This window comes from Pezoporus occidentalis, unplaced genomic scaffold, assembly GCF_034315485.1.
Source record: "Pezoporus occidentalis ecotype Australia unplaced genomic scaffold, CSIRO_AGI_Poc_V1 ctg64, whole genome shotgun sequence".
Taxonomy (NCBI): domain Eukaryota; kingdom Metazoa; phylum Chordata; class Aves; order Psittaciformes; family Psittacidae; genus Pezoporus; species Pezoporus occidentalis.
The window spans coordinates 438,899-464,253 of record NW_026915987.1 but is presented as its reverse complement, the minus strand read 5'-3'; the positions used below and the strand labels follow the sequence as shown (position 1 = coordinate 464,253).

General features: G+C 39.4%; 1 protein-coding gene across 1 annotated transcript in view; it reads right to left on the bottom strand.

Annotated features, from left to right (window-relative positions):
* Positions 1-25,355, bottom strand: part of CDK5RAP2 (CDK5 regulatory subunit associated protein 2) — an 80,330-nt gene that overhangs the window by 9,132 nt on the left and 45,843 nt on the right. Inside the window, 12 exon segments of the mRNA XM_062640308.1 lie at positions 960-1,211; positions 2,607-2,728; positions 2,935-3,124; positions 4,957-5,073; positions 9,357-9,482; positions 10,609-10,793; positions 11,547-11,595; positions 14,231-14,463; positions 16,033-16,633; positions 18,735-18,845; positions 20,617-20,875; positions 23,706-24,168. Of these exon segments, the coding sequence (XP_062496292.1) occupies positions 960-1,211; positions 2,607-2,728; positions 2,935-3,124; positions 4,957-5,073; positions 9,357-9,482; positions 10,609-10,793; positions 11,547-11,595; positions 14,231-14,463; positions 16,033-16,633; positions 18,735-18,845; positions 20,617-20,875; positions 23,706-24,168 (2,708 nt within the window).

Below are 25,355 nucleotides of genomic sequence, written 5' to 3'. Positions count from 1 at the left end.
TGGAGCACAGACTGTAATTTAGTGTTCAAGTATGAAGTGCACAGAGAAAGGTAGCAACCCATAAATGCTATTTGCTACATTCAGCATCTTTCTTTCTTGTACAGAGTTATGCTCATTATATATTTCATCTGAAGCATGATTCTGACTGGATGTATGTCCAGTCATGATATGGACACACAAATAAGGTGGTAAAAACCCCTGTTATGTCTCACAAGCTCTCACACTAATCCTCTGGCTGATGCTGCTCTGGGTGGTACATAAGATTTAAGTAGTCATGTTCAGCTGTATGGACCCAAAAAGCCCCATTATTATTGGTTGCCATAATACGATGGAAATACAAGCAGGAAGAGAGGTGGCTTTATGCTGGAAGTATGGAAAGCTGTTACTATGCAAAATACTTCAGCAGCAAGGAAAGAACATTCTTGTGCCGTCTGTATCCCACACACATCTATATTGGCACAATAATCTAACCCTGAGTGTAAACACTACATTTTCCCTGATTTGCTAAAGCAGTATCACTTAACAGTGATTGATTGAAATAAAGGTAAAGTATTCCTCAAGGGCAAAAAGGGAACAACTGGTGTATAAAAAGAAAACCATTTAGTGCACTTATTGATCATTCTTGAGTAATATATACTTGCCCTTAGCAAACATTATAGAGCTCTGCATCCAAAAAAGAACCCCCAGGTAAGCAAAATGTATGACAATTTAATGCAGACAACCTTCCATCCCAGAGCCTGTCTGCAAATGCTTTTCTGGAAGGAAAAGGAAGTGACAGTTGGAGGCTGTAAGACAGTGTGTATTTCACCACCCTGTGAAATGCTCTAAGAGAAAAGGGATCTGGAAGGCTGATGGGCAGCTCCTACACGCACAGTCAAAGTTGTACAAGGCTTTAAGAGCATCTGTAAAGGACAAGGCACAGGTTTTACAGGGTAACAAAAGCATGTATGGCACAGTACCGTTCATTCCTGCATAATGCTGAGATTCTTGTCTCAAAAGATAGTTGATATTTAGAGCTGACACTGCTTTCACTTCCTCTTTCTTGTCTTTTGAAAGCTGTTCCTCTAGTTTTTCATGCAAAGACTTGTTTGTCTCGATGCTCCTCTCAAGTTGCACTCGCAAACTCTGGATTTCAGTCAACAGCTCATGTAAATCAAGTGGATTATTCTGATCTTTCCGGAATTCTTCTGCCACATCTGCACATCTGGGATCTGTGACAATTTGAACAGAAACACTTCACATCTTTAACAATTAAAATAATATTAGCTAGGATCAGAATGCTGAGCAAATAAATTCTAGCCAGCCTTATCCTTGGTATTACGAATTAACTACAAACAGCATTAAGCTAATGGTTTGACAAAAAAGCATGTCTTAATTGCTTTTACCCTTGAAAGATTTAAAGAGCCCCAAACTATCTTTCACTTTGTCCATAAAAGCTAAGAAGCCAAAAGCAAAACAAAAAAAACACAATAAAAACAAACATGAAGAGGATTTACAAAAGTGCATTAATGCACAGTCTGGGGCAAGGAAAAGGAATAGGTAATCTTTGAGCTCGGAGGAGGGATGAAGTAGAATTGGGAGCTTCATTTTATACACAGAAGAGCAAAGGAAATAACAGTGATCGCCTGGCAACCACAGGAACAAATCTGAACCTGAAAAGCAAGGGCTGTGTTTGTCTTTCCATAGAAGGAGGTCAGCACACAAAAAACTCCATGTATTCTTTCATGCTGAAATCCAACTGTTCTCCAGACAGTGGGGAGGCGCTCAACTGCACGAGGAGAGTGCTGCTACTCTCTAATTACATTACCAGTTCTGCAAGGAGATTTAGTTCCATCCTTGAGCCAACTTTGGCTTAAAGCCTTATGCCAACAGGGCTCTTCTGCTGCAGCTATGCATGAAATACAAGTGATGGCAGGGCATATTACTTAAAAAAGCAGGAAGAAAAATAATCAACTTTTACAAGCCCTTCCAGTGGGAAATGTGCTGGATACCGTAATGAGTAAGCAGCAATGAACAGCATTCCACTTCTTTACCTAACCACACCAACAGCTATGTGATAGTATAGATTTCTTAAAAGGGGTAGGAAGAACTTATGTCAGTGTCACTCCTACTCCTCACTTTTAGTGACAGAAAAACAGGCAGGAAGTAATTAAACATCTAATTCAGAAGGCAGTGCCAGCACTTCTGCCCTCCCTAGGGAGAAGACACTACCCTTGGATTCAGACAAGAGAAAGGACTACCTGAGTAAGCACTACCTGGGAGGATGCAGCAGCATGTGCTTAGATGACAAGTAAATATCAAATCCTAGATGACAGGTAAAGCTCCCCATGAAGCTTATCCAGCCAGAGCCACTGACCCTCAGTATTTGTTTTTAGCTTAGCTAAAAAGCTAAAGGAAACTTGGGTGTGCCAAGTCAGAACATAGCACAAATCTCAACCTCAGCTACATTCCAAAGGTAAAAAGCAGTATTTTATCAAGTTGTCAGTTCTTTGCATAGCAGAAGCGAGTAGAAACAGCAACCTAACCAACTGTCCTTTTGACAGGGTCATATTCAGAGAGCAATGGGTTGCAAGGGCTAAGGGTGTAGAAACGATGTGCATTTATACCTGTCCTCCTCCTTCTTGCTTCTTCCAGCTTCTCATAAACCTTGATCTCAGTTCGGAGCGACTGCAGTAACTTCTCATTCTCAGAGAACTGATGTTGCTTTACATTAATTTCTGTTTGCAACCTGTGAAATCCCAGTAAATACCTAAGTTAAAAGTTCAATTTGCTTCAAAATCTAAAACCCATTCCCCCTTCCTCAATCATTCTTCCCTTGCCTTTGGAAAAAATCTAAGCACCTCATTCATGTTAATGGCTATGACTAAACACGTGCTTGTCACACTGACAATTTTCTTCTCTAAATGAATGTCTAAATGTGGACAGAATCAATACCTGTTTAACTCATTACGACTGCTGTAAATTTGACATGTCAGATATCTGGTTTCATCTTCCTTTTGGCCAATTTGTTTTTGCAGCCTTTCATTTTCTCTCTTGATACATTCATAATCCTCATGAAGATGCTCAATGATTGCATTCTTTTTAGAAAGAGATTCTCTCAGCTTTTCATTTTCCTTCTGTTTATCTGAAACAAGAAGAAACACCAGGTATTTACAAAGCCCACAGCCCACCAAAGCTATGCTCTTTAACAAAACCAGCTTTTTCAGAGACTGCCAGAAAAATCACAGCTGCTCTTTTGAGTTTTAGGATCTCAGCATTTCAATTTTCTAATGACTTTTGCTAGATACATTTTCTGTAATAGGACTTATAATGGCTCAATAAAAACCTGGGAACAGCCTTATAGGCCAAATGCCCCCAGCACCTCTTGGGATTTGGTCAGAAGGACAGCAGTCAGCAACTAGTGGATCCTGAAGCAAGCACATGAATTTTGCCAATCCTCACCAAAGAATGGATTTGACTTCTCTTGAGGAAGAAAAGATCTCAGTGGGATTGTTTTAGGGCACGTTGTATCCATGTTCCTCCCTGTCTTCTCCTTCACAGCCCTATTCATCTGCCAAACGTACCATATATCAGTCCTTCCCTTGGCACAAGCCATTTCCCCAACTGGTCCTGTGACATGGAATTGCTGATAGGGACAACTGAACACTGAGACAGCTACACTCATAGAGGCTTACCGGGACCCCAAGTTTTCCATGATCCTACATTTAGCACTGGAAAAGAGAGTGTCGATCTTGGCAATGAGACAATCATTCCATCTCCCAATAGTTAGAACCCTTCCCTCATCTTCAGTAGTCTTGTTGAAAGCATATGAAAATGGTAACCCCCACGTTGTTAAAAATGTACATCACCAGCCCTTCAGTAATGAAAGGCCAAGCTAAGACGATAGACAGAAAGCACCTGAGACCAAAATAAGCAGGAGGTATCTAAGAGGCTTTTCTTTGTCTAATGCATCCGGGACTAAAAGGAAAAGAAGCTCCCGAACTCCAGAAATACTGACATTATTTTTACACATAAGGGCAACAATGTTCTATTCATCATGGTTCTTCTAAGAAAGAAACCCTGATATTATCAGATCATATTGTCAACGTGGAAACAAAAGCAGAAGTATATTAATTAAACAAGTAGAATTTGAAGACACTGATAAGCACCAAGATGTACCAGAACAAATGAGGGAATACATAACTGGAAGAGGCACCAGTGCTTTTACACTGCCTGAAATCATGGAGAATTATAAACTAATTGTGGCTTAAGCTGCTTTTAAAATCCTACATGGTGAGTTGTTCGTTGTCCTGGGGAAAAGGAGAGGGAGACTTTAATATTCTCTCTTCATAGGTGTGAAAATGAGGGAAGTTGAAAGTTAATCTCAGAGATTACAAATACTTACAAATGGATTCCCTCAGTTCTGTTCTCTTCTGAAGTGCTTCCAAAAAGATGGCTTGGTCATAGAATCATGGAATGGTTAGGGTTGGAAAAGACCTTAAGATCATCTACTTCCAACCCTGGACTGGTCTGTCCAGTCAAGCCTCTGTAGCAGATTACAGAATCTAAATGTAATTAGTTTGCTTCCCTTTGCAACTGTTCTGTACTGACTGGTCTCATTTTCAGCAATAATGCTATCCTATGGATTGTTTTTAAAAGGGTTTCAGAATGAAAGCACTGGGAAAAAGGAGGAAGAAAATGTTAATAAAAGGCACAGGGGGAAGAGGAAAAAAAATGTATAGAACCAAAAGAAATGCAAAAAGAAGCACAGAGAAATGAAAGGGAATATCAAGTGGAAAATGCTACAAATCAACAGAAAGGAGTATTATTGCTACTTCTTTATCATTAACTCCAGTTTGAATGCTTATGGCTGAGCACGGCATTTCAGGGGTGGGAAGAACAGTTAAGTCAGTTTAATGAATGGCCTGTTAATATTTCATTGTGTTCTGATGTGGAATGACTTGCAGTCATTCTTACCTCTGGATCCTTTTGCTAGCATTGCATTCAGAACTTGATTTTGCTTCCTCAGGAAATGTATTTCAGAAGTCAAGGAATTATGCTGCTCTGAGCCACGGTTAAAAATGTTTGCAGAACCTATAAATATATACAGAAAAGATGATTTATGACTCATCTCTAGGTCATTAAAGATTAAACCTTCCAGACAAGAACAATTTAAGAAATTGCAGAAAAACATGCTATGATTTCTCCTCTCTCTATTTTGAAGGTTATCCCCATAGACTAAAAGGCAGTTCAGGTTAATGCCAAGTAATCCAAAGTACCTCTCATTGCTGGGCAACCATTACCAAAATGGCAAAATTATCCCTGGCAGTCCTTACCTATCCGCTGATACTCCAACAGGACAAAATGCAGGAGGATTTTGTGACATTGCTATTCGTTGAAAGTTATGCAAACTGGAGGAAGGTTTCCCATATATTTCAGTCTGGCTCTGATCATACCCTGTTGTATTTAATGATATCATTGCAAAGGACCACTAGATTCTACCAACTAATCCACGGTGCAGGAAGTAACATCGATAGTCTGGCAACAGATCTGTTACCGCACGAGTCTAGAACATAAGACTGGAGACACTGCTTTTGCCTCTGATTACAAAGCAAGAACCCATTTATGATCACAGGGATGAAGATTCATCCCTCTTCAATTCATGTGTCTAAAATTTAGATAACTGAGCCAGTGTGGACCAACCATCATGGGGAGAAATGGGCACCACCACAGAGCTACTCAATGTGTCTTCTCTGCAGATGAGATGCCCTGTCCTCTCCTCCAAAGGGAAGCACGACTCTTCAGTGCTTTCATGAGAAGTTCTGAGTAACCAGCACAGACTTAGATGTCTATCTTTTAGAAACCCACTCTGAGGATCTTTCTTACTGTACTAGTTCTATAAAGTGTTAACTTGTGTATCCAGTCAAATTCAGCCTAGGTTATCCTCACAACACACTGTATCTTTGCTACTCATCCCATAGCAATGTGTAATGTTACCACTACAGTCTGAAAAGTGATGCACTCCACTCTCAAGGGGGCTACCTCTGTTATTGCCCTTTATAACCTGCTTATAGTCAGTAAAACACTTCAGGACCCACCAGAATTAATGTTACTATTAAGAATAGTTTTCAGTTGATTGATTATCCCAGTATATCCCACGCTTTAAAGCTTCAGACAGCTACATGAGTGTCAACTATTTGGTTAATGGAGAAATAACCAGCTGGCACAAAAATTAGCTGAATGTATGAGGAGGATGCCTTTCAGCTCTGGCAGTTCACTTCAGTTTGATGTGCTGCACTTCCTCTGAGTAATCTCATTTTTATTGTAATCCCAATTGAAGCTTTTACCCACTACCTAACTGGGATGTAGCGTGCCATGATATGCACCTCTTGTCGTTACTGAAAGACTCAAAGGCTCTAGAAGCCTGGCACTAATGGCATTTTACTATCTATATGTTAAAGAGTAGAAGTAGCTATGCGAACTCAAAAGGCTTTTCCCTTTCAGATTCTAACAAAGCAATTCAACTTGAAGTGGCAAGGCTTGATGGTCTCATCTTGATTCTAATTTAATTTATTGCCCATCACCCAGCTTTATCCTATTTGACAAGTTATGCTATCACAGTTCTACTGAAAGGCTTTAGAATATAACTACCAGTTATCTTACATAATAAGGGATAATGTAGAACCAGTGGTAATAGGGCCACAATCCTGCAATTTGACCCACTGCCGAGACGACTACTTCTGTGCAGAGCCCTGCTGACATCAATTACGCTCTCCATAGATGCAAAAGGTCCATCTAACCACAGTAAAGTGGAGCATCAGGGCCTACAATTGCAATACACTTGAGTCTTCATTATGTTTTGTGCTGAAAAAAGTGAGTGCTAAGGAAGTGTACCTTGATGGTTTCAAAGAAAACACTGACTGAAAGACAGGCATTGCTGAAAATCACAGCCAAGAGGAAGCCAATATTCATTCCCAGTAAAGCAAAATAAAGGCATACTAAAGCTGAAGCCTGAGTAGATACATTACTTACTTATGGGCTAAAAATAAGGCAAACAAAAACCCCTTTTAATGTTAACTGCCATTAATAAGATCTGAAACCTTGGAAACTCAAAATTAAACCTTTGATTTGATTTGGAAGCCTAACATTTGAAATTATAGAAGCAATTATTTCGGTTCTCCTTGCACTGCAAACCTCAGCTCTACAGTAACGATGTAGTCATTACCAGCACTTGAGTCATTTATAGAACACTGGAAGCCCAGAGGCATTTAAACACTTAGAGAATCTAAATATTAGAAATAGTATAGCAAAAATAGTGGGCAGATGTGTGTACATACATCCATCTAATATTTAGCAAACAAGAACAAATCTGTGCATTACCTTTGATTGAACAAACAATAATCACACGAATTTCACAGGCTTTCATCAGCAATTAAGTATGTTACAAGTTGGTTTTGGTTTTTGATGGAAAACAAACTAAGGATATTAAGTTCAAACGTTGAACTATTATGTCCCAAAGCTAAAATCTGCTTCAGCTTCACTAAGGGACTCATTTTTGCCCTTAAAGCCAAAAAAAAAGCCCATCTATTAGGAAGAAAAAGGCATCATTACTAGGAGAGAGGATATCCATATTGATAACATGAAAGAGATCTTCAAAACAAACAGGAAGCACTGAGAGATCATAGTAACAAAAATGAGCTGTTCTAACAGGTAGTTCCTTCTTTCTCTTCCAGATTTCCCCTCCATGCATTTGCAGATGCACTAAGGCAACAAGAAGACAGATGGAAGGTAAAAGACAGTTTATAAAGAAAATATACTTTCACTGCATTAATGGATGCCCTTGCCAGAATCTTTATGAAGCTGTAAAAGAGTTGGAAGTGTTTCAGTGTGGTTATTTCATGGGAACAGTATGCCTTTCCAGCAGCGTAAATACTTCATGAATGAAATGGATGCTTTTATACACCTTTCCATCACTGTAAATTATTCCTGAAAGCCAACTGCTATTTGCAGGTAGTCTCCATTTAAACAACAACAGAAGTGGATCATGGGGATGATGTAAAACATAATGAATCTAATGTCAACATTAGTGAAACTGAGTAAAAGGAAAGCATGTAAGTATTTATTGCCTGCTTCCAGTCTGAGTAATATTGCATATTAATCAGTTGTCCTGTGGGGAAAAACGTGGGAAGGAGAACAAGAACAGAATGAAGATTAGGAAAGTATGCCTGGTATGGTGTGCTTGAAAAGGTGCTGCAAAAGCATCCCCAGTGAGAGCCTGGCTACCCTCCTGGGAGAAGTTTTAAAGGTACCACAGAGTTTGGGTTTCAAAGATGCTGAAAGCAAGCAGTGCTGAGCTGTGACTCTGAATTTGCATGCCTATTTTTAGTGATTTTCATCCACTGCTTTATTTTAGAGTTTGGAACGAAAACCAATTTCCATCAGTTGCTGTCAGGTATTTCTTATTAACTCGGGATGTTATTTTGTGCAGAAGACATTTCTGACACCAATCAATTCAAATGACAAGCTGGACCTAGGCTCTGCCTTACAGATATTTTGTCCCTGTATGTGAATACAAGCTGGCTTCAAAGCACTCAGAAAATTCCAGAGGAGGCATCTCCCAACAGTGCTGTTAGCAGTGGTGCTGTACTGACCACCCCAGGTATACATGGAGTAGGCACAGGAAAGCTAATTCCACAGAACTCCTACTTTGGATCAATAGCAGCATTGTAATTTAGAACAAAGCACCTCCTCCTATATTCAGAGTGGGTCCAGGCCTCACTGAAATTGCGTTGTTAAAATGGGCTTCCTCTCCTGCAACTATCCCTGGCTGCACATGGCAGAGAATGAAAAGAAGATGACATCCTAGAATCCATGATCATTACAACAATAATGATATCCCAAAGGCACAAAAAGGGAACAAAAAAAAAATAAAGCAGGCTATTTGTCGATAACAGAAGTAGAAAGGTTTCAATTCCCTGTTATGAAATTCAAGCACAGCATCATCAAACGCCATAAAACTACCTGGTTGTCCTGTTCTCTCAGCACTACACACAATTGCAGGTTTGAGGCTGTGTGGTGTTAACTCAGAGAGGTAGAAATAAGATTTGTGCATCAGTCCTGGATACATTTCAAGCAATGGACTTAAGGAAGAGGCATATTAAGTCTCTATTAATGCTACTGTACACGCAGCATGGTGAAGCTGTGTCTGCTGCTGGAGCTTGAGATGCAGCAGTGCTCAGAGAAAGACCCAGCATTTCCAAACTGTTTAGGGGTGGGATTTAGCCTAAAAAGCACACAAAACATTTCCAGCAGCATTTCATCCCTCGAGCTTTAAAGCAGGAAAAGTGGATTTTGTTTGCTATGGAATAAATCCTTACCTTGATCTAGTTCCTTGTCCATTACTTGTCTCTCAAGCTGCTTCCTCAGCCTCTCATTAGTTTTTATGGAGTATTCTAAACGTTGTCTCAGGATTCTAATTTCTTGCAGATGCTCCATTAGTAACTCTAAATAAACCAACAGACCGCTTCTTATTCAGAGTAAATGATTGTATTCCCTTACACTGTGTACTCCTGTCAAATCTAATGTGAGTTAACACTAAAAAATAATACAGAACTGTTCAAACTGGTAGACATTAGGTATCTGACACCACAAGAACTTTTTCCATATGAAAAATGGAATGACAACTCCATTTTAACTTAAAAAACGGCCTAGTTTTAAGGCTCCTTAAACAATTTCTTCCTACAAAACTGTAGTAGATAGCAAATTTGCCCAGTTAAAACATTGCACATACTGGGAAACAAATCCAAAGCTCTGCAATGCAGCCTCACATTCAGGCTCAACACACCAACAGCATATATTTTACCTTCTAATAATGGGAAGCTTACCAGAGTAACTCAGGTATCAATTTGACTTTGACTTACACAATGCATGCCACGATAAATACATCTCTTCTACCAAATTTCATTACTGTACCTTTCCCTTCTTGCTTTCCCGTTCTACAATTTTTCTTCCGTTGGCTGTGAGCTTCAGCTTCACTCAGGAACTTATCTGTTCTAACTGTCACCACCTCATTTGTCAATTTATCCATGTCACACACTCCTGGTTTACTCTGCAGTATTTTCCTCCTGAACAGCATGTGCTATCTCAGCTATTAAATTTTCATCGCTGGCTATAACAAACTACTGCATCACTTGTGCTTAGTGAAACTATCCAGGTCAAACACAACACCACTTATTAATTATGCAGCACTTACAATTCTCAAGGAAACATAACACTGACTTTTATAAAATTAGAAAAATCTCTCTTTTTCTATGTAATATTCTCTTGACAATTGTCTGTTTTCCCCTTATAACATGTCTATTTAAAGACCGTCTGGAGTACTGTAAAAAGATGGCAGTCTAAAACAACAAAGACACAAAACATCCAAGCTAATTTTGTTTCAAGCAGGAGGCAGTTCAAATCGTTGTCATCTCTAGATGTCTTATTACTGAAATTGCAATGATTATGCCAGGATCCTGGAAAGCTGAAGCAGACAAACATTCTTCATTATTTCTTAATTAGTTCCCTGGTGTCTTATTTAGGGCATTTTTTCCCAATACCCAGTGAATCTTCAGTGGGGGAATAAATTACCTGGGGGAAACTTGTTTGGCAGAAGCGCCAATGTGCCATGCTGTCCTTCCAGGTCGTCCCGGGGCTCAGGTGAGCCAAGAGATGACTTTTCTGACAAATCAAAGTCAGACAAGCTATGAAGAGCAGATGGTACAGGTGACTCCTCCTTCAGTTGCTGGTACATAGCGGTGTTCTTCTCGTTATCCCTTTTGTGCCAAACAAAATGTTTTCAAATATAGAAATTGGTTTATTACTTTAGAAGCATGAATAGAGAGCACAGTGGCAAATGTACAGGAGTGAATTTATGTGACAGAACATGACAAACCACAGTAACAGATCAAAACTGAAATCCAGACCTCACTGAAGTCAGCAGAAAGAATCAAATGGACCTTCAGGCCAGGATTATGTCCCAGCACTAGGCAGTTATCATTGAGTTAAGGGGACCTCAAGCTGCCTTGAACAGGTAGCTGAGGATTTCTGTAGCACAAAAGAATCCCAGGCTGGCATAAAACCAACACATGCAGCATAACACCACCTGCTCTCTTCACCTTCAGCATAAGGGTGATAGAGAACAAACTGCACCAGCATCATGCTCCAGTCATCCTGAGCCAGCCCCCAAGGTCACAGCAGCAGAAAGGTAGCTGAGTATCCTTCCTGGCAGCTGCAATTAGGGTAATATCTGAGCACACACAGTGTCTTATAGCACATTTTGTTTGTTCATGAAAGAAACAAAGCTGGTAGCTTGATGCTTCTCAGGATCTCAGTGTGATGAGAAGTGGGGGAAAAAAAGGCCTTTGTTTCATTTCTATGGATATTTTATTAACTAAATGGATATTAAATGAAACATGCAACATAAGCAAAGCCCTTCAGAAAGCAAAAGAGTGGAAGTTGTGCTACAAAACATGGAGCATCCTTATCAACTTAACAACCATTTGATAAACATTCAGTTGCACTCTTACCTTTGAGCTAATTCATAAAGTATAGTGACTTCTGCCCCTATTGCTTCTCCTGCAAAGCAGAAAGATCTGGTTAAAAACAGATATTGAGAATTATACTTCCCCCCCCCCCCCCATCTTTAACTATTCATATACAGAATGGTAAATTAAGGAGAAATTAGAGAAGCCAACAGATACTCAACACACTGTGTATTAGTGTTAAATGCACAACTATTTACAGCCCAGCAACAAAGCAATATTCTCTGGAGTTCAAAAAGAATTACAAGGTACCACAGGTGCCAGATTTTACGGCTTTGGGGTTTCAGTTAGCACACAGATGTAAAATTTGTGCTATATAGCAAAAGGATTAGGCCTACATGCCATTATTTCTTCAATAAAACAAAATACATAAACCCAATTCCATCACATTTGGATTTTGTCCACCCGGGCTCACCAGTTATCCTCAATAAAGGGGCATACACAGGATTTTGCCTGCAATATTCCCAATGGTGCACACAAGCACAATCCAGTGCAAGAGAGCTGGATTCAGACACTGATTTAACAAAGGAAATAAGAGTTCCGTGGTGTCCCCTTGGCTCCCCATATTCTGACTCCCTAGTGCCTTTAAGCAGAGGTGGAAGGCAAGAGCTGCACAGCTGCAAATGCAGGGGAATGAACTGAAGGTCAGGATGGAAATGCAGAGACAGACGGTTGTTGATGCATCTTTACAGTCAATTCTTAGTACACTGGCTGTTCTTTATAACCCTACAAACGTCATTTTACTTTAATGTGTGATTCAATGCAGCACCATTGTGTTAGATATATTGAATTGTCTCAGTTGTCAGTGTCTTTTCATAGTATATAGGGTACCATCTGTTGGTTTAAAGGCATTTAATGTTTATTCACTACAGAGTCTTCTCATTTGTAATGCAAGGAATCTGTAGCCACTGAAATCATTGAATACACTCAATCTTTTATTACACTATGCTATGACACAGTAGCCATAATACCTTTTTCTCATATACAACTCCTTTATATGAGCAATTGAAACTGCAACATGCTGCCACTACCTTTAATGAAAGGCAGAATACAGATCATTGTATGGCTGGGGCCTGGATGGTTCTGAACAAAGTGAGCTTCTGGAGCCAATTCTGGGAAGACGTGGGGGTCAGAAGCCCTATTTCAGGCCAGCTCAAGTGTTTCGCTGAAGGTAGCAGTTTTGTACTGACATCTGTGGAAGTATTGCTTTTGGGTCAGAAAGAGCAACTTTGTGATGATAGGAAAAGGTCCTTCTTGCTGAATTTCACCCATGAAAGCATCCCTTTTCCAGCATTGTGCTGCTAACTTTCTTCCAGCTATGGACTGAAGGCAACATGTACAAGGTACTCTTCCTTCAGGTGATAAAGTTTGACTTTGATGCTCATTTTACCAAACATGGTTGCATTTTAGCTCTCTATTAGAGTGTTTTTCTTAACAAGCTGGACTACCTGGCAGCAAGATGCAGGTCTCTTAGGAAAATAACTAGTAATGGTAATTTTAATAATATATATATAGGAATAATATATGTCCTGATGTGGTCCCACTTTAGACATTCCAACTTAATGCTTTGCCAGAGAATAGGTGGGAAAACTGGGATAAACTGCTCCCATTTTTCAGACAACATGCCAGTTCTCACTGATAATTCAAAGGGCTTTGCTTACCAGTACACATTACAATGTCCTTTCCTTGGGTTATGGACTCCATTCGGTGCCTGGCTTTCTCTAACACAAGGCCAACACTTCTCTACTTGACTTCACCTAGGACCTCTGCTCAGAAGGCTCTTATTCTACTATTATGCCCTGCAAATACGCACTGATTTGCAATACCACAGTCTCTAACTCATGAGCTACTCAAAATTCTGAAGGAATTCTTCTCCTTTGCCTTCTAACCAAACAGATTTTCCCTTTCTCCCCCCTAACTGTCCATGTGCACCATCTGGGTAGGTTTCTCTGTGACATCTATGGTCCTTTTTCTTGGTACATTGCATGACAGATGATTTTATACCTGCACACGATTTAACTTGTGTTATTTCTACAGGAACCAATCAATTGGTATTATCTCCCAGCTGTCCAATGCAAGATTCCCTGTGGTTTCTTTAAAGGAACTGGGCATAGAAATCAGCCATATCATATATGGTTATAATCATTTCTATATTTGACTCTGAAGTACAGTCCTGATCTCTGCACTTCATTTACCCTTCTTGCAAATGACTGCAGTTTAGGGGAAAAACTTCAGGAACTTGTAATTTTGGGGGTTTAGTTAAACATAGATTGTATTAAAAACCAACTGGGAGAACCCTTCAATGGAGATATCTGGTGCTCAGGCTCAACAAATCAGCTGGGCTGGTTCCTGATACAGAAAATCCTAAAGCCTACTTGCAACTAAACTTCTAGTAAACCATAACCACTATCTTTTAAACAGTTAAAATATGCATATGCTGAGATAACTCAAAATGGAAGGTGTCAACACAGAGGATAACTGCAGGAGTAAAATCGAGTCTTTGTGGAGCATTAAAATTGTGCTTCCCAAGACAGTCCTCACTATAAATCATTTAAAAACAACCAAGAGGAAGTAAGGTTTTCTTTTCACTGAAAAGAGGAAAAAAAAACCTTCAAATTCCAAGAATGTTAATATATTTCAGCCAAGAAGCACAAAATACTGCTACTTACCATACAGGATTTGCCCTTCTAGCTTCCCAAACAGTAGCACACTTTGATTCAGTTGTTCACGGAAGCCTTCAGCAACATAATAATCTACATCACTGGCTTGAAGCAGTTCCTCAAAAGCTTTAATAAGGCTCGTCAGATGCTGATGGTAAGTGACACAACCACTGCGGATCTCTTTCATTTGCTGGCGTTGGAAGGAGACTTCTCGAGGTTGGGAATGAACTAATGAATCATAGCTGAGAAAATGAAATTAGCTTTCAAGTCATTTTCTGACCATAAGCAACGTTTAAGTATACATAAAAAGAGAATTAAACTTATATTCCTAAGTTCTTATTTGATGTGACTCAATTTGCTTTTAAAATGCTTTTACAGCCCCACAATGAGAAATGGATCGTCTCTAACTGGTGAGTTTTGTATTTATGGGCATAACTTGTGGGTTATTATCCTTCATTTATAAGATGGGCAGAAATTAAGGTGATGACTTGTTTGTCTGCTTGAAAATAACCTGGATGGCACTCAAAGGTGCCAAATGAAAGTGAGTATGAGTGAATACATGAAAAGAATCTTTTAGAATACACATATTTTTCTGACTGCTTGGTTTTGTTCTTCCATAGTGAATTAAGAAGAAACCCAACAATAGAGAGTGGTCTCTTCTTCTATAACTTATTGTATTTCCTGCCAGGAGCACAATATTGGACTTTCTGAGCTGATGGGTTCTGAAAATTCTCCATGTCTCTGCATGTTTATTACCAGAGACTGTGACCATGACAACCCCTGTAGTGTCCAAACTCCTGTACTCCACACACCAGGATATAAATCTCAACTCAGATTAACTGAATTTATTCTGCACTTGCAAATATAGATGCTCCCTTTATAGTGCCACTGTCTGTATCACAGATTGACTTCTTTCTATAGAATTAGTGGAGAAAAAGGCAGAGGAAATGGAAAGATGCAGGGAATCAAAGAAAATATGCAGCATAAACAAAATGTACTATGGTGTGGGTTGTTACAGGATTTTTATCATCATTGCTATAAGAAGAGATGCATAACTCACTTTTGGGCCTGTCACTTGTGACTCATGCAGTTGTCCTAGACAGTGGCCATAAAACCTTTACAGCCATCCATACTGTCTCATCCCTTAATTTACAGCTGGATCTGCCTTTGTGAAATGGATGAGGTATATTTTCAAGGTATGTACATTTATATGTATTATGCAGCACAATTGTATTTTATGTCAGTAACACTAAGAGATATACAGCAGGCCATGTTGGTGGTTGCTTAATGTCTCCAGATATTTCTCTTCAAGCATTCTGAGGCCAAAGGCTGAATACCTTCCTTTGTTATACTTCCTTAAGGCTCTCAGGACAATATGGATATTAGAGGGGGGGGGGGGGGGGGGAAATAAAAAGTGTGTCACCTGAAAAAAAACCCTGAGTATGCAACAGTGTAATACTTTAATTACAGAGGTCAGCCCATCTCACAGAGTAATCTGACTTTGCTCAACAGAGGATGTCTTGCAGCAAAGGGAGGTGTGGGGAGAGACATAGGTATCTGGCATACAGTCTTTACCAGAGGATGGTATGAGCCCATCAGAAGCAGTTCTGTTGTAAGAGAAATACTGTTTTGTACTTTGAGGCATCTTTTAACTAAACGTTTCAGTGTCTGTATGTTAATGTTAGTGAAATTCAGCCTTTACTATAACAACACCCTCCTATGTGAACGAAATTATCTTCATATTGCCTTCCTGTGTTATGTGGTATTGCTGTTTACAAAAAGGAACCCAAAACAGTAATAGCTTTACTCACTTGGATGGTGGTGTTTCTCTCAGTTTGCTCTGAAGATGATATACTTCATCAAGATGCATATTTGCAATTTGCTGTTTTTCAAGTTCTGCCTCATTTGCTGCTAGTAGTTCTTTAAGGTTTTGTGCTGTCCAAGTATCAGGTGCTTTTGAAGACACTGAATTCCTATTTTCAGGGTGATTCTCATAATCCACCAGCTGATGGACATTAGAACACGGTTTGATTCCTTGCACAGCTCTATCTTGCATTTGCATAACATGTCCTTCCACAGGCAAGGCTGCGTCACTTAAAGCTATATTGGAAACACCACTCAATAAGAACTGGTCAGAGGTCTGTAAATGAAACACGAACATTTTGTACTTCTCAAGCTCAGACTCCATAGTCTTAATTCTTTCTTTCATTTCTTCTATATCCTCTATGACTGCACAGTCATCAAGTGCATCTGTACTTGTTACACTCAATTTGAGAGAACGCAGGCACTTGGAACCTGAATATGTAGGGGCTGAGTCAATGCCCTCATGTTCTGTGGAATAAAACTCTTCATTTATCTCTTTTAATGAATGCTGGATATTCACATTGCTGATGCTATGATGATTTTGCATATCTGAAAAATAGGAGTTTTGCATGTGAATATTAATATTTCTTTATCTGACATTATGCTCTTAACAGCACTAGAATGAATTCATTGACTTCTGTAATAACAGAATACAAATGCAGAATGATTAGAAGCTCAACAATATTAGTTTTGGACTTCTGACCCCTTTATACGATTTGCCCATTAATTCAACTTGCACATCAAATATTCCAACCCCCTTCTCCCCTTTCAAATAAACAATAGGCAAAATACATCTGCTTTCTTTGCCCAAATGCTTGAACATGACTTTTGCTATAGCCAGTCCTGAATCAGACACCAATGAAGCCCAGACCTTTACAGCCACGATGACAACCTCAAACATAAGGCACCGAGATTTAATAGTAGACTCTATGACTTCAAATAGTTCTTCCTAAAACTTCTAATTAAATACTTTTCACTCCAAAAATCTATACAAAACCAACTGGAGCAGAAAGTCGGTGGAACTGTAAAAAGATCATCAACAAAATAGTAAAATATGAAAAAAGGGCTTTAATAACTTCTTTTTAGAATCCATTAATATGTTCAGTGTTAAAGGTTTTACTGGCACTCATTTGGCATGCACATCACATCCCTTAGCTGACTTTGCCATTCATAAGTAACGCAATCACCCCAGCTTCACACCAATAAAAGCTATATATTCCTACATATAGTCTATGTTTATAGTTCTGGGCATGTTGAGGGCTTCTGTGTGTAAAGTATCTTGGAAAATGGTTATTTTCTGGTTACAAGTAAATTAAATTTTCCCCTTCTATTAGTTCTGCAAAAGATCACTATGAATTAGAACCTCCCTTCTGGGAGTCATTCATTGATCTTGCAGAGGTCTTAATACTTTCAAATTGGTTTCCATGGAGAATTCGAACGCCCAGGTTCAAGCTCTAAATCAGTATAAAGTCTCAGGGAGGGGAGCAGCTGTATATGAAGGTCCAAGTCAAACACAAGAGAATAGAAACAAATATAACCTAAAAGCCAGAAAAACATGAAGCTGGGATATCAACTTCTTTGAAATGTAGGCTAGATGATGTTTGCAGTACACAGATTGCTGCACAATATTATATACGTCATTGGAAAGGTGACACAATCACAGGACAGAAATGCATCCAAGAAAATGCCTGTGTATGAATCCAAGAAGATGCATTGACTAAGGGAATGCAACACTCAAATTCATTATCCTCTCCTCCTTCTCTACCACTTGGTTGCTGCAGTAACACAGATGTCAAAGTCCTCTCAGTTAGAGATCCTCAGTTAGAAATCCTAGTATTAAATGACCTCTTAAAAACTGTCATCCTGAGTTCATGCAGAAGTTCCAGATAAGAAGAGGAAATAAAATCAGATATTAGGGAAGAAATAGTCCTGATTAGAATACTGGTTATACTTCTTAATGAAACACTGCCCTTTAGTTAAGGTCTCTGTACATCTATGTGTTCACACACACAAAGGGCATGATCCTGTGAATCAACTGCCCAGTTTTGCTGAAACTACTTACACAAAGGATGTGAGAGAGGATTACAAAATTGGCCATATCCTCTATAAAACAATATGCTAATCAGGTTATTCAAGCCATCCCCAAAAATACTAATGGGTGATGCAGAAACACGTAATACACAGCACTAAATCTGTTTACCTTTTCATTAAGCAAATCCATTAGGTTTCAACCTAGTTGAATGCCTTCAAGTAATTCTGATAAGCAAAAATCTATCACTCAGTTGCTTCATTCCAATAGTTCATAACTAGATGCAGAAGCAATAAGTAACAAACGTTTCGTTCAGAGGAGAGTTCAGAAGCGAGGACGTTAGCAATCGAGATCAGAGTTAGGCATACAACTCATTAGTTTTACTGGAAACCAGACTCATAAATCCCTGTGGCCCTTCTGAAAGCATAACCCTTAAAAGACCAACTTGGATTCTTGGAGCAATTAATCCATGCTACCTAAGAAAGCAAGTTTTAAGACCCACAAATAGTGGCAAGGGAGACAATTACCTGCAGTAATTTACAATTTGGCACAATTCAGTATAGAGCTGTTTTAGAATTCCTTTTTTTTTTTTTTTTTTACTATACCATATAAATGCTCTACCTTGATAATTCATCTGATTTTTGTCCATTGCATATTCATTCTTGCTCTCTTTATCAACATCTTGCAGCTCCACCTGGACTTCACTATTAACCAGTTTGAGGGAGGAGTTATCTGGAGAAGGTGAAAGAGAAGTCAGTGACTGAAAAATAATGAATGAGGATAGTTAAAAACCCAAAACCAACCACCACCACCTCCAAAAGCACCCCCCAACACACCCCATAAACCCAAATCTAGTTCTCTGACAACCTGGACCAGGAAAATCACTTAAGAACAACAACTGAAAGCATAATACAAACATTACTGGTCACATGAAACAGTGTTAGTACATATTCTTCAAATCCTTGAACTGATTATAAAGATAACTACAAAGAATGTGAATTGCAAAGCTTCCTAACACCAAATAAAGGTTTGCAGCTCTCCTTCGTAATGCAGCTCCCCTTCGTTGTTCAATTTCTAGTGCATTTTTAAATGGTTTATGTTAAGTTTAGAGCAAAGGCTAAAAAGTTTCTCCAGTATGAGCGCTGATCATAAGCTAATCTTGTGTGATCTCCCATTGCACCAAGTCTCACAATTCCTAAGTGTGCAGTACAGCTCTTAGCCAGGGTAAAGGAATCGGCGTGGAAGGGAAATCACAGGCCTTCAGTCCCAACAGGTTCTGACTGATTTCAGGATCCAAGCCACCAGCACTGCCCTTCTCAGAATTCTCCATGTGTTTTGCACGTACCAGTATTATTTGTTCATGGAATCCCAGCCTGGTTTGGGTTGGAAGGAACCTTAAAGCTCATCCAGTTCCAACCCCTGCCACAGGCAGGGACCCCTTCCACTAGAGCAGCTTGCTCCAGACCCCTGTGTCCAACCTGGCCTTGAACACTGCCAGGGATGGGGCAGCCACAGCTTCTCTGGGCACCCTGTGCCAGCGCCTCAGCACCCTCACAGGGAAGAGCTTCTGCCTAAGAGCTCATCTCAGTCTCCCCTCGGGCAGGTTAAAGCCATTCCCCTTGGCCTGTCCCTACAGGCCCTTGTCCAAAGCCCCTCTCCAGGTTTCCTGTAGCCCCTTTAGGCACTGGAAGCTGCTTTAAGGTCTCCCCTTAAGGAGCCTTCTCTTCTCCAGGCTGAAGTCCTATCAGCTTAAGTATTCTCAAGAAAGCAGTGCCATACCTGTCCTTTACCACAATAACATTAACAACATCTCTGCAACCTCTGCATTTGACAGTGCTTCACTTGCTGTTTGATTGAATATATTCTATTTATACCACCTCTCTCCCTCACTTATCCCTTCCATGTCCAGTTTTTAATGGAACTGCTAAGCACATGTCTATTTTATTTACCACTCCAAATCTTTATACAACACCCATTGTTCTCTGCCTTACCATTTGTCACCATCCTTTGCCAATCCAGCTGCTTTGTCAACAGCTCAGTTGAAATTCACCCAGCCACACTGGAAACAGACACGGATGGCTTGACTGATCGTGGAATATTGGGAAAGCCTCTTTATGCAGCATGAACAAATACAGCATGTTTATACTCTCCTGTCTCCATTACAGACAGGTTTCACTAGACTTGACATCTCTAAAGGAAATTTTTTGTTGACATATGTGTGCATTTGTGAGCACCCTATGAAACTGTCATTTACTATACACGTTATGCCATGTCTACACAGCACTTCCCACTCCATGTAAAGCTGTTTCCATTCTAGCAGCAAGGATACAAGGAAAAAGAAAGGCATTTTTCAAGGTTTATATACATTTGCCAACCCAAGAAATTCATCAGATTAAGCAGCATTGTACCTATGTAAAACTTACCTGGTTTTACTTTCTACTACAAGAAGAGAAGACACTATTTCAAGCAGTATTACAAGTCATTGTGTCTACTCCTTATTTACCTCTCACTGATGTGCTTTTCTGTCGATCTTCTTGAAGACTTTCAATCACAGACACATTCACCTCTCCATTTGTTTGTGGCTCAAACTGTTCAGGTTGTACTTCACAGGCTTTCAGACCTTTATACAGTGCCATGCTATGAGGCTGTAGGTTTGAATCTGACTTCTGCACACAGGAGTTCAAAGGCACGTTTCCTAATGGTCTGTGTGACTTTAAGAGAACAGGCAGGCGGGACTTCTTGGGCAGGGAAGCAGAATCAGCCTGAAAAAGGCAGGGAATAAGATGGGCAGTTGGTAGCTCACATGTATAGTCAAGTAAATGAAGTATAAACAGACGTTCAGAGAGGAAAACTAAAGGTTTTCCTATAGGATCAGCCAGCTGTCACATTAGTTTTGAAAAGGAGATGGCAATAGCCTTGCAATAGGAAAAACAAGCATTCAGAGCGGAAAACACACCTATCCCACTGGTTTCATCTTCTATAGGTAACTGCTGCTTATGCATCCACAGCCATGCAGGGAATGGCTTCCAGTTCATTAAGCAAGACAGACAATTCACCATTGACTAGCAAAGGCTTTTAATCAGTAGGTGTTTTTGTTAACTCTGAATTGTGTATGCCCTAGGAAAAGTTTCTCACCTAACCTCACCTCTCCAACTCCTACTTTCCACTCTCATTTATATCACAAAGGTCAGACAGCCCAGGAACTGTTTCCCTTCAATCTTCTTTCAACAGAGGTTCCTCCTAAATTTTCACATATTCCTGAATTTCCTTTCTTCCTTTTGTCTCCAACCAACAGTCCCTACTTCATACCAGCCCATGTCCATCCCTTCGAGAAACTCAACATAGCTTTGCATCAACTACAGAGGAAACATGTACTGTCACAAAGGAATTCCTTATGAAGGTCAATAGCTCCTTCACCCATACACTCTATAAACAGCTTCCACAGGCTTCCTGTCTCCTACTTAACAGACATCATTGGAGTTGGGGGAAAAATTAGATTTAAGAAGGCGATTTCTTAAGTCACTACATTTTAGCCTCTCACCCTCTGAAGACTGCATTAAACAAATGTGTCCTTGTTTAAACCACAGAGCATTAAAGGCTGCTATCTCCAAAAAGCTAAACGCATGCTGTATGTTGATGAGAGTTATGGAATTGTTTGTAATAATAATAAAACTCAATAATGGCATGTTCAGATAGATTTAGTGGATTTTTTTTTGCTGTTCATTTGCTCCACCAGTGTCATAAGTCCCTTAATGTCTTTCACCACCCAATGTACTCTGAAGTACCTTTTCACATTCAGTTCTTAGCAATTATAGTCTTTACACAATTTCACATAATAAAAAGCAAGTTCCATTTTCCTAATGGCACACTCAATTCCTGTGGTACATACATGAATACAATATCATTTGAAGGCTGGAAAATAAATCCAGGCGGGATGAACTTCCTAAACTGCATTAATAACAGCCAACAATTTCCAGCTGTCTCAGGGCTGTTGTACAGACATATACGTCACCCCGATTACCCCAAGCCTGGTTCAACTGGCTACAGGTAATTATTTATCAAAGCCATTCAGAAGCAAAAGGTACACTGCATTAGCCAAATAAGAAAGCTTTTAAAGCATCTGACTCGGGGATTGCATTGAGGTTGCAAGTGATTTAACTGGAGAAGAATCTGCAAATTGATGAATCAAAACAGTACACTGGAAATCAATGAAAACAGGAACTTTAAAAACAGGAAAAAGGAGGTTTGCAGAAAGAACTCAGGGTATTCCCTGTGAAGGGCAGACAGGCCTCTACTTGCCTTCAGAGAGATTGTCCTTCATTGCTGAGAAGACAAGCCACCCAAAGGCATCATTAGTGTTCTTAAGCAAACCACCATAAGCAGATCTTCACTAATAGACCAGAGAGGTCCTCAAACCCCTCTACTACCCATACTCTTCCTGACTTCCCCCTGCCCTCTTCTCTTCATGTGCTCCCGGAGGCACCTGTCCTGCAAGCACCAACATCAACAGATGAGGAAGCACATCCACTCCTGCCAAAATCCTTTCCTTAAGATCCCAATCTATACTGAGATGCTTATCCCTGTACAGAACAAAGCCCTACCAACATCATTTGGCTTACAAGTCCCTTTCTTCAGAAGGAAGGATCCAACAAGAACAAGCCAGAATAAAAAGGCATGGTTCCCAACTTCTAGCTCACAAACCTCTTGACCACCAAAGCCATGGAAAACATCCTTTGCTGAAGGATGTTTCTCTATTAACAGTGCACAGAACTAAAAGTGATCCTCTCCTTTGTCCGCTCTGCAAGAATGAAGATCTTCAAAGAGTTTTCAACTTCACTTCTATAATTGTCACTGAAACAATACACATGAACTCTTTGGTAGATACTTTTCCCACCTCTTTGTTTGGGATCACAGACTGCCTGCACACAAAAGGCTTGAAAACTCATCTGGCACAAGCAATTTGCATCTGGACTCGTGTCATGGTTTAAGCTGAACGCAGGACAGCCCACAACATATATTCTGTGCACATAGGTTCCAAACAAACATGAAGAATTACCCCCAGTTTTATAAAGTACTACTGCTCATGCTTCTCTAAAAGCAAGGCACAATGATAAGATGTTAATAAAAGCCTAAAATTAAGACTCAGGTTTGTTGTACTCTACTATTAACTCTTCACCAGCTCTCAGACATTACACAGCTTTTCAACTTGCTAGAACACATTTGTCATTTAGACTTCATAAGCATTCAGCTCTGGTTCTGTACTTTATGAACATGTAGGCAGAGATATAAGAACAGAATCAGGCCATTATGGTACAAACTATCTCTTTTTCCAATAGCTATATTATTTACCAGTATCTGGTCCCATTGAGGATTGAAATTCAATTCATTAATGTTCTAAAGCACACTGAAGTATGTGATGAAAAGCTCTGAACATTAAGAACAATTATCTAAAATATATTTGAGCTTGCATCTCCTTTTTCTAATTTTGAAAATTACACAAAAGCAAGATTTTAATATTAGAAATGAAACATTCTTTTCCCTTTTATACATCTATTCCCTAAGTACCATAAAGTGAATCTTAAATAAACTTACTTCATTTGTTCTTGCAGAAAACAGTCTTTCATGCTGCTCACCCTTCTTACACACATTTTCTTGCTGATGTTCTCTTTCTGCATTTAATCTTGAATATTTTGACTTTTCTTCTGAGGCTCCTTTTTCGCCTTCATGTTTGAATCTCATGACATTACCCTCCAAAGTCATTGTTTGTGTAACTGCATCTTTCAATTCTGCTTTCAACAACTCAATATCCTTATTAATCTGCGGCACTGCATCTGGGTAAAGCTTCTCTTTCTCATCAGAAGCTGATTTCAATTCCACTTGCTGCTTTAAGAATTTATTGACCTGTTTGAAATGTTTGAGTTCAGCTTTTAGTTGAATAATCATTTGCTTAAGATCTTTTTCATCCTTTCTCTCCATATCTTCACTTGAACATTCTTCCTCAGTTGCGTTCAGATGATCTAAGAGTTCATTTACGATTTTCATTTGTTCTTGTCTGCTATACTCAGGAAAGAGGAAAGAAAAGGCATGAATTTAGGTTTTTATTTAAGCAAACAAGAATACCTTCTAAGGAACTCTTTTGCCGTGGCTTGACATACCTGAAATTCCCAGGAGATTCCGTTCTACTTATTAATGAATTAATTAATAACAAACAGAATTCAAACCTTTTCACAACATGAGTTATATCATACACGAGCCCATCAATGCCTTTCTCCTGTTTATGACCATCTATGCCCTTTCACCCCTCACCATTGTGAACAGATACTAAGCCTCTGCTAATAAAATTAACTGCTTACATAGCGCAGCAATGTAAGAAACACAAATGGATTTGCAAAAGAGTTTACTCTCTAACTACCTTAATAATAGAATTCTACCAAATCCACAAGAGACTCCAGATGTTGAGTTCATCTGAAAATCTATCCCTTCATGTATTTCTTATGAACCAGGGAAAACAGAAACTGAGAAAGCAGCTAAAAGCCTGAAAACCAGCTCATTCCAGACCACCAAACTGCCCCATAGATAGCTAGTAGTCCATGGACAACAGCTCAGAAAGCAATGTTTCAAGAGAAACTGAAGCCAAATAAGAGCCATTTAAAGCATAAGCAAGCCCTCAAATTCTACAGACAATTTCATGTGTCCAATAGAGAGCTGTTTGTGCCACTAAACATATAAACCAGCATTTAAAACAACTGCATTTGTATAGCTAGCATTCGAAACGGGAGAAGCTAACTAGGCTTTTTATGTCTTTTTCTGGCACCTAATGTCATTAGTGAGAATTCAGTTATGCAAAGTACAGGCTCATCACCAGTCAATCTGGTCATTTATACTTGAACATAGAAAAGATTACACACTAGAGTGGTAAAGATGATGGTGCTGGAATCACTCATTAGCAGCCTTTTAAGTAAAGGTAACAAATAAAACAACATTATCTATTCATCTTCTAAGAGAGTAGCATCTCCTCATTTGCCACTAACTAGTGCTTAGGCAACTAAGACCATTTATGCGTGCTGGAGAGTTTTAAATAGTAATGTAAAAATATAGAAGTGCTTGAGTAAAGTCAAGCACAGTGCATGCTGAACATAGAAAACTGGATGCAACTTCTGTAACTCCACAGGAGATTCTGCTACCAGCATCACTGAGCACAACACGTATGGAAGGTCATTCCCATTACTCTCCAGAAACTGC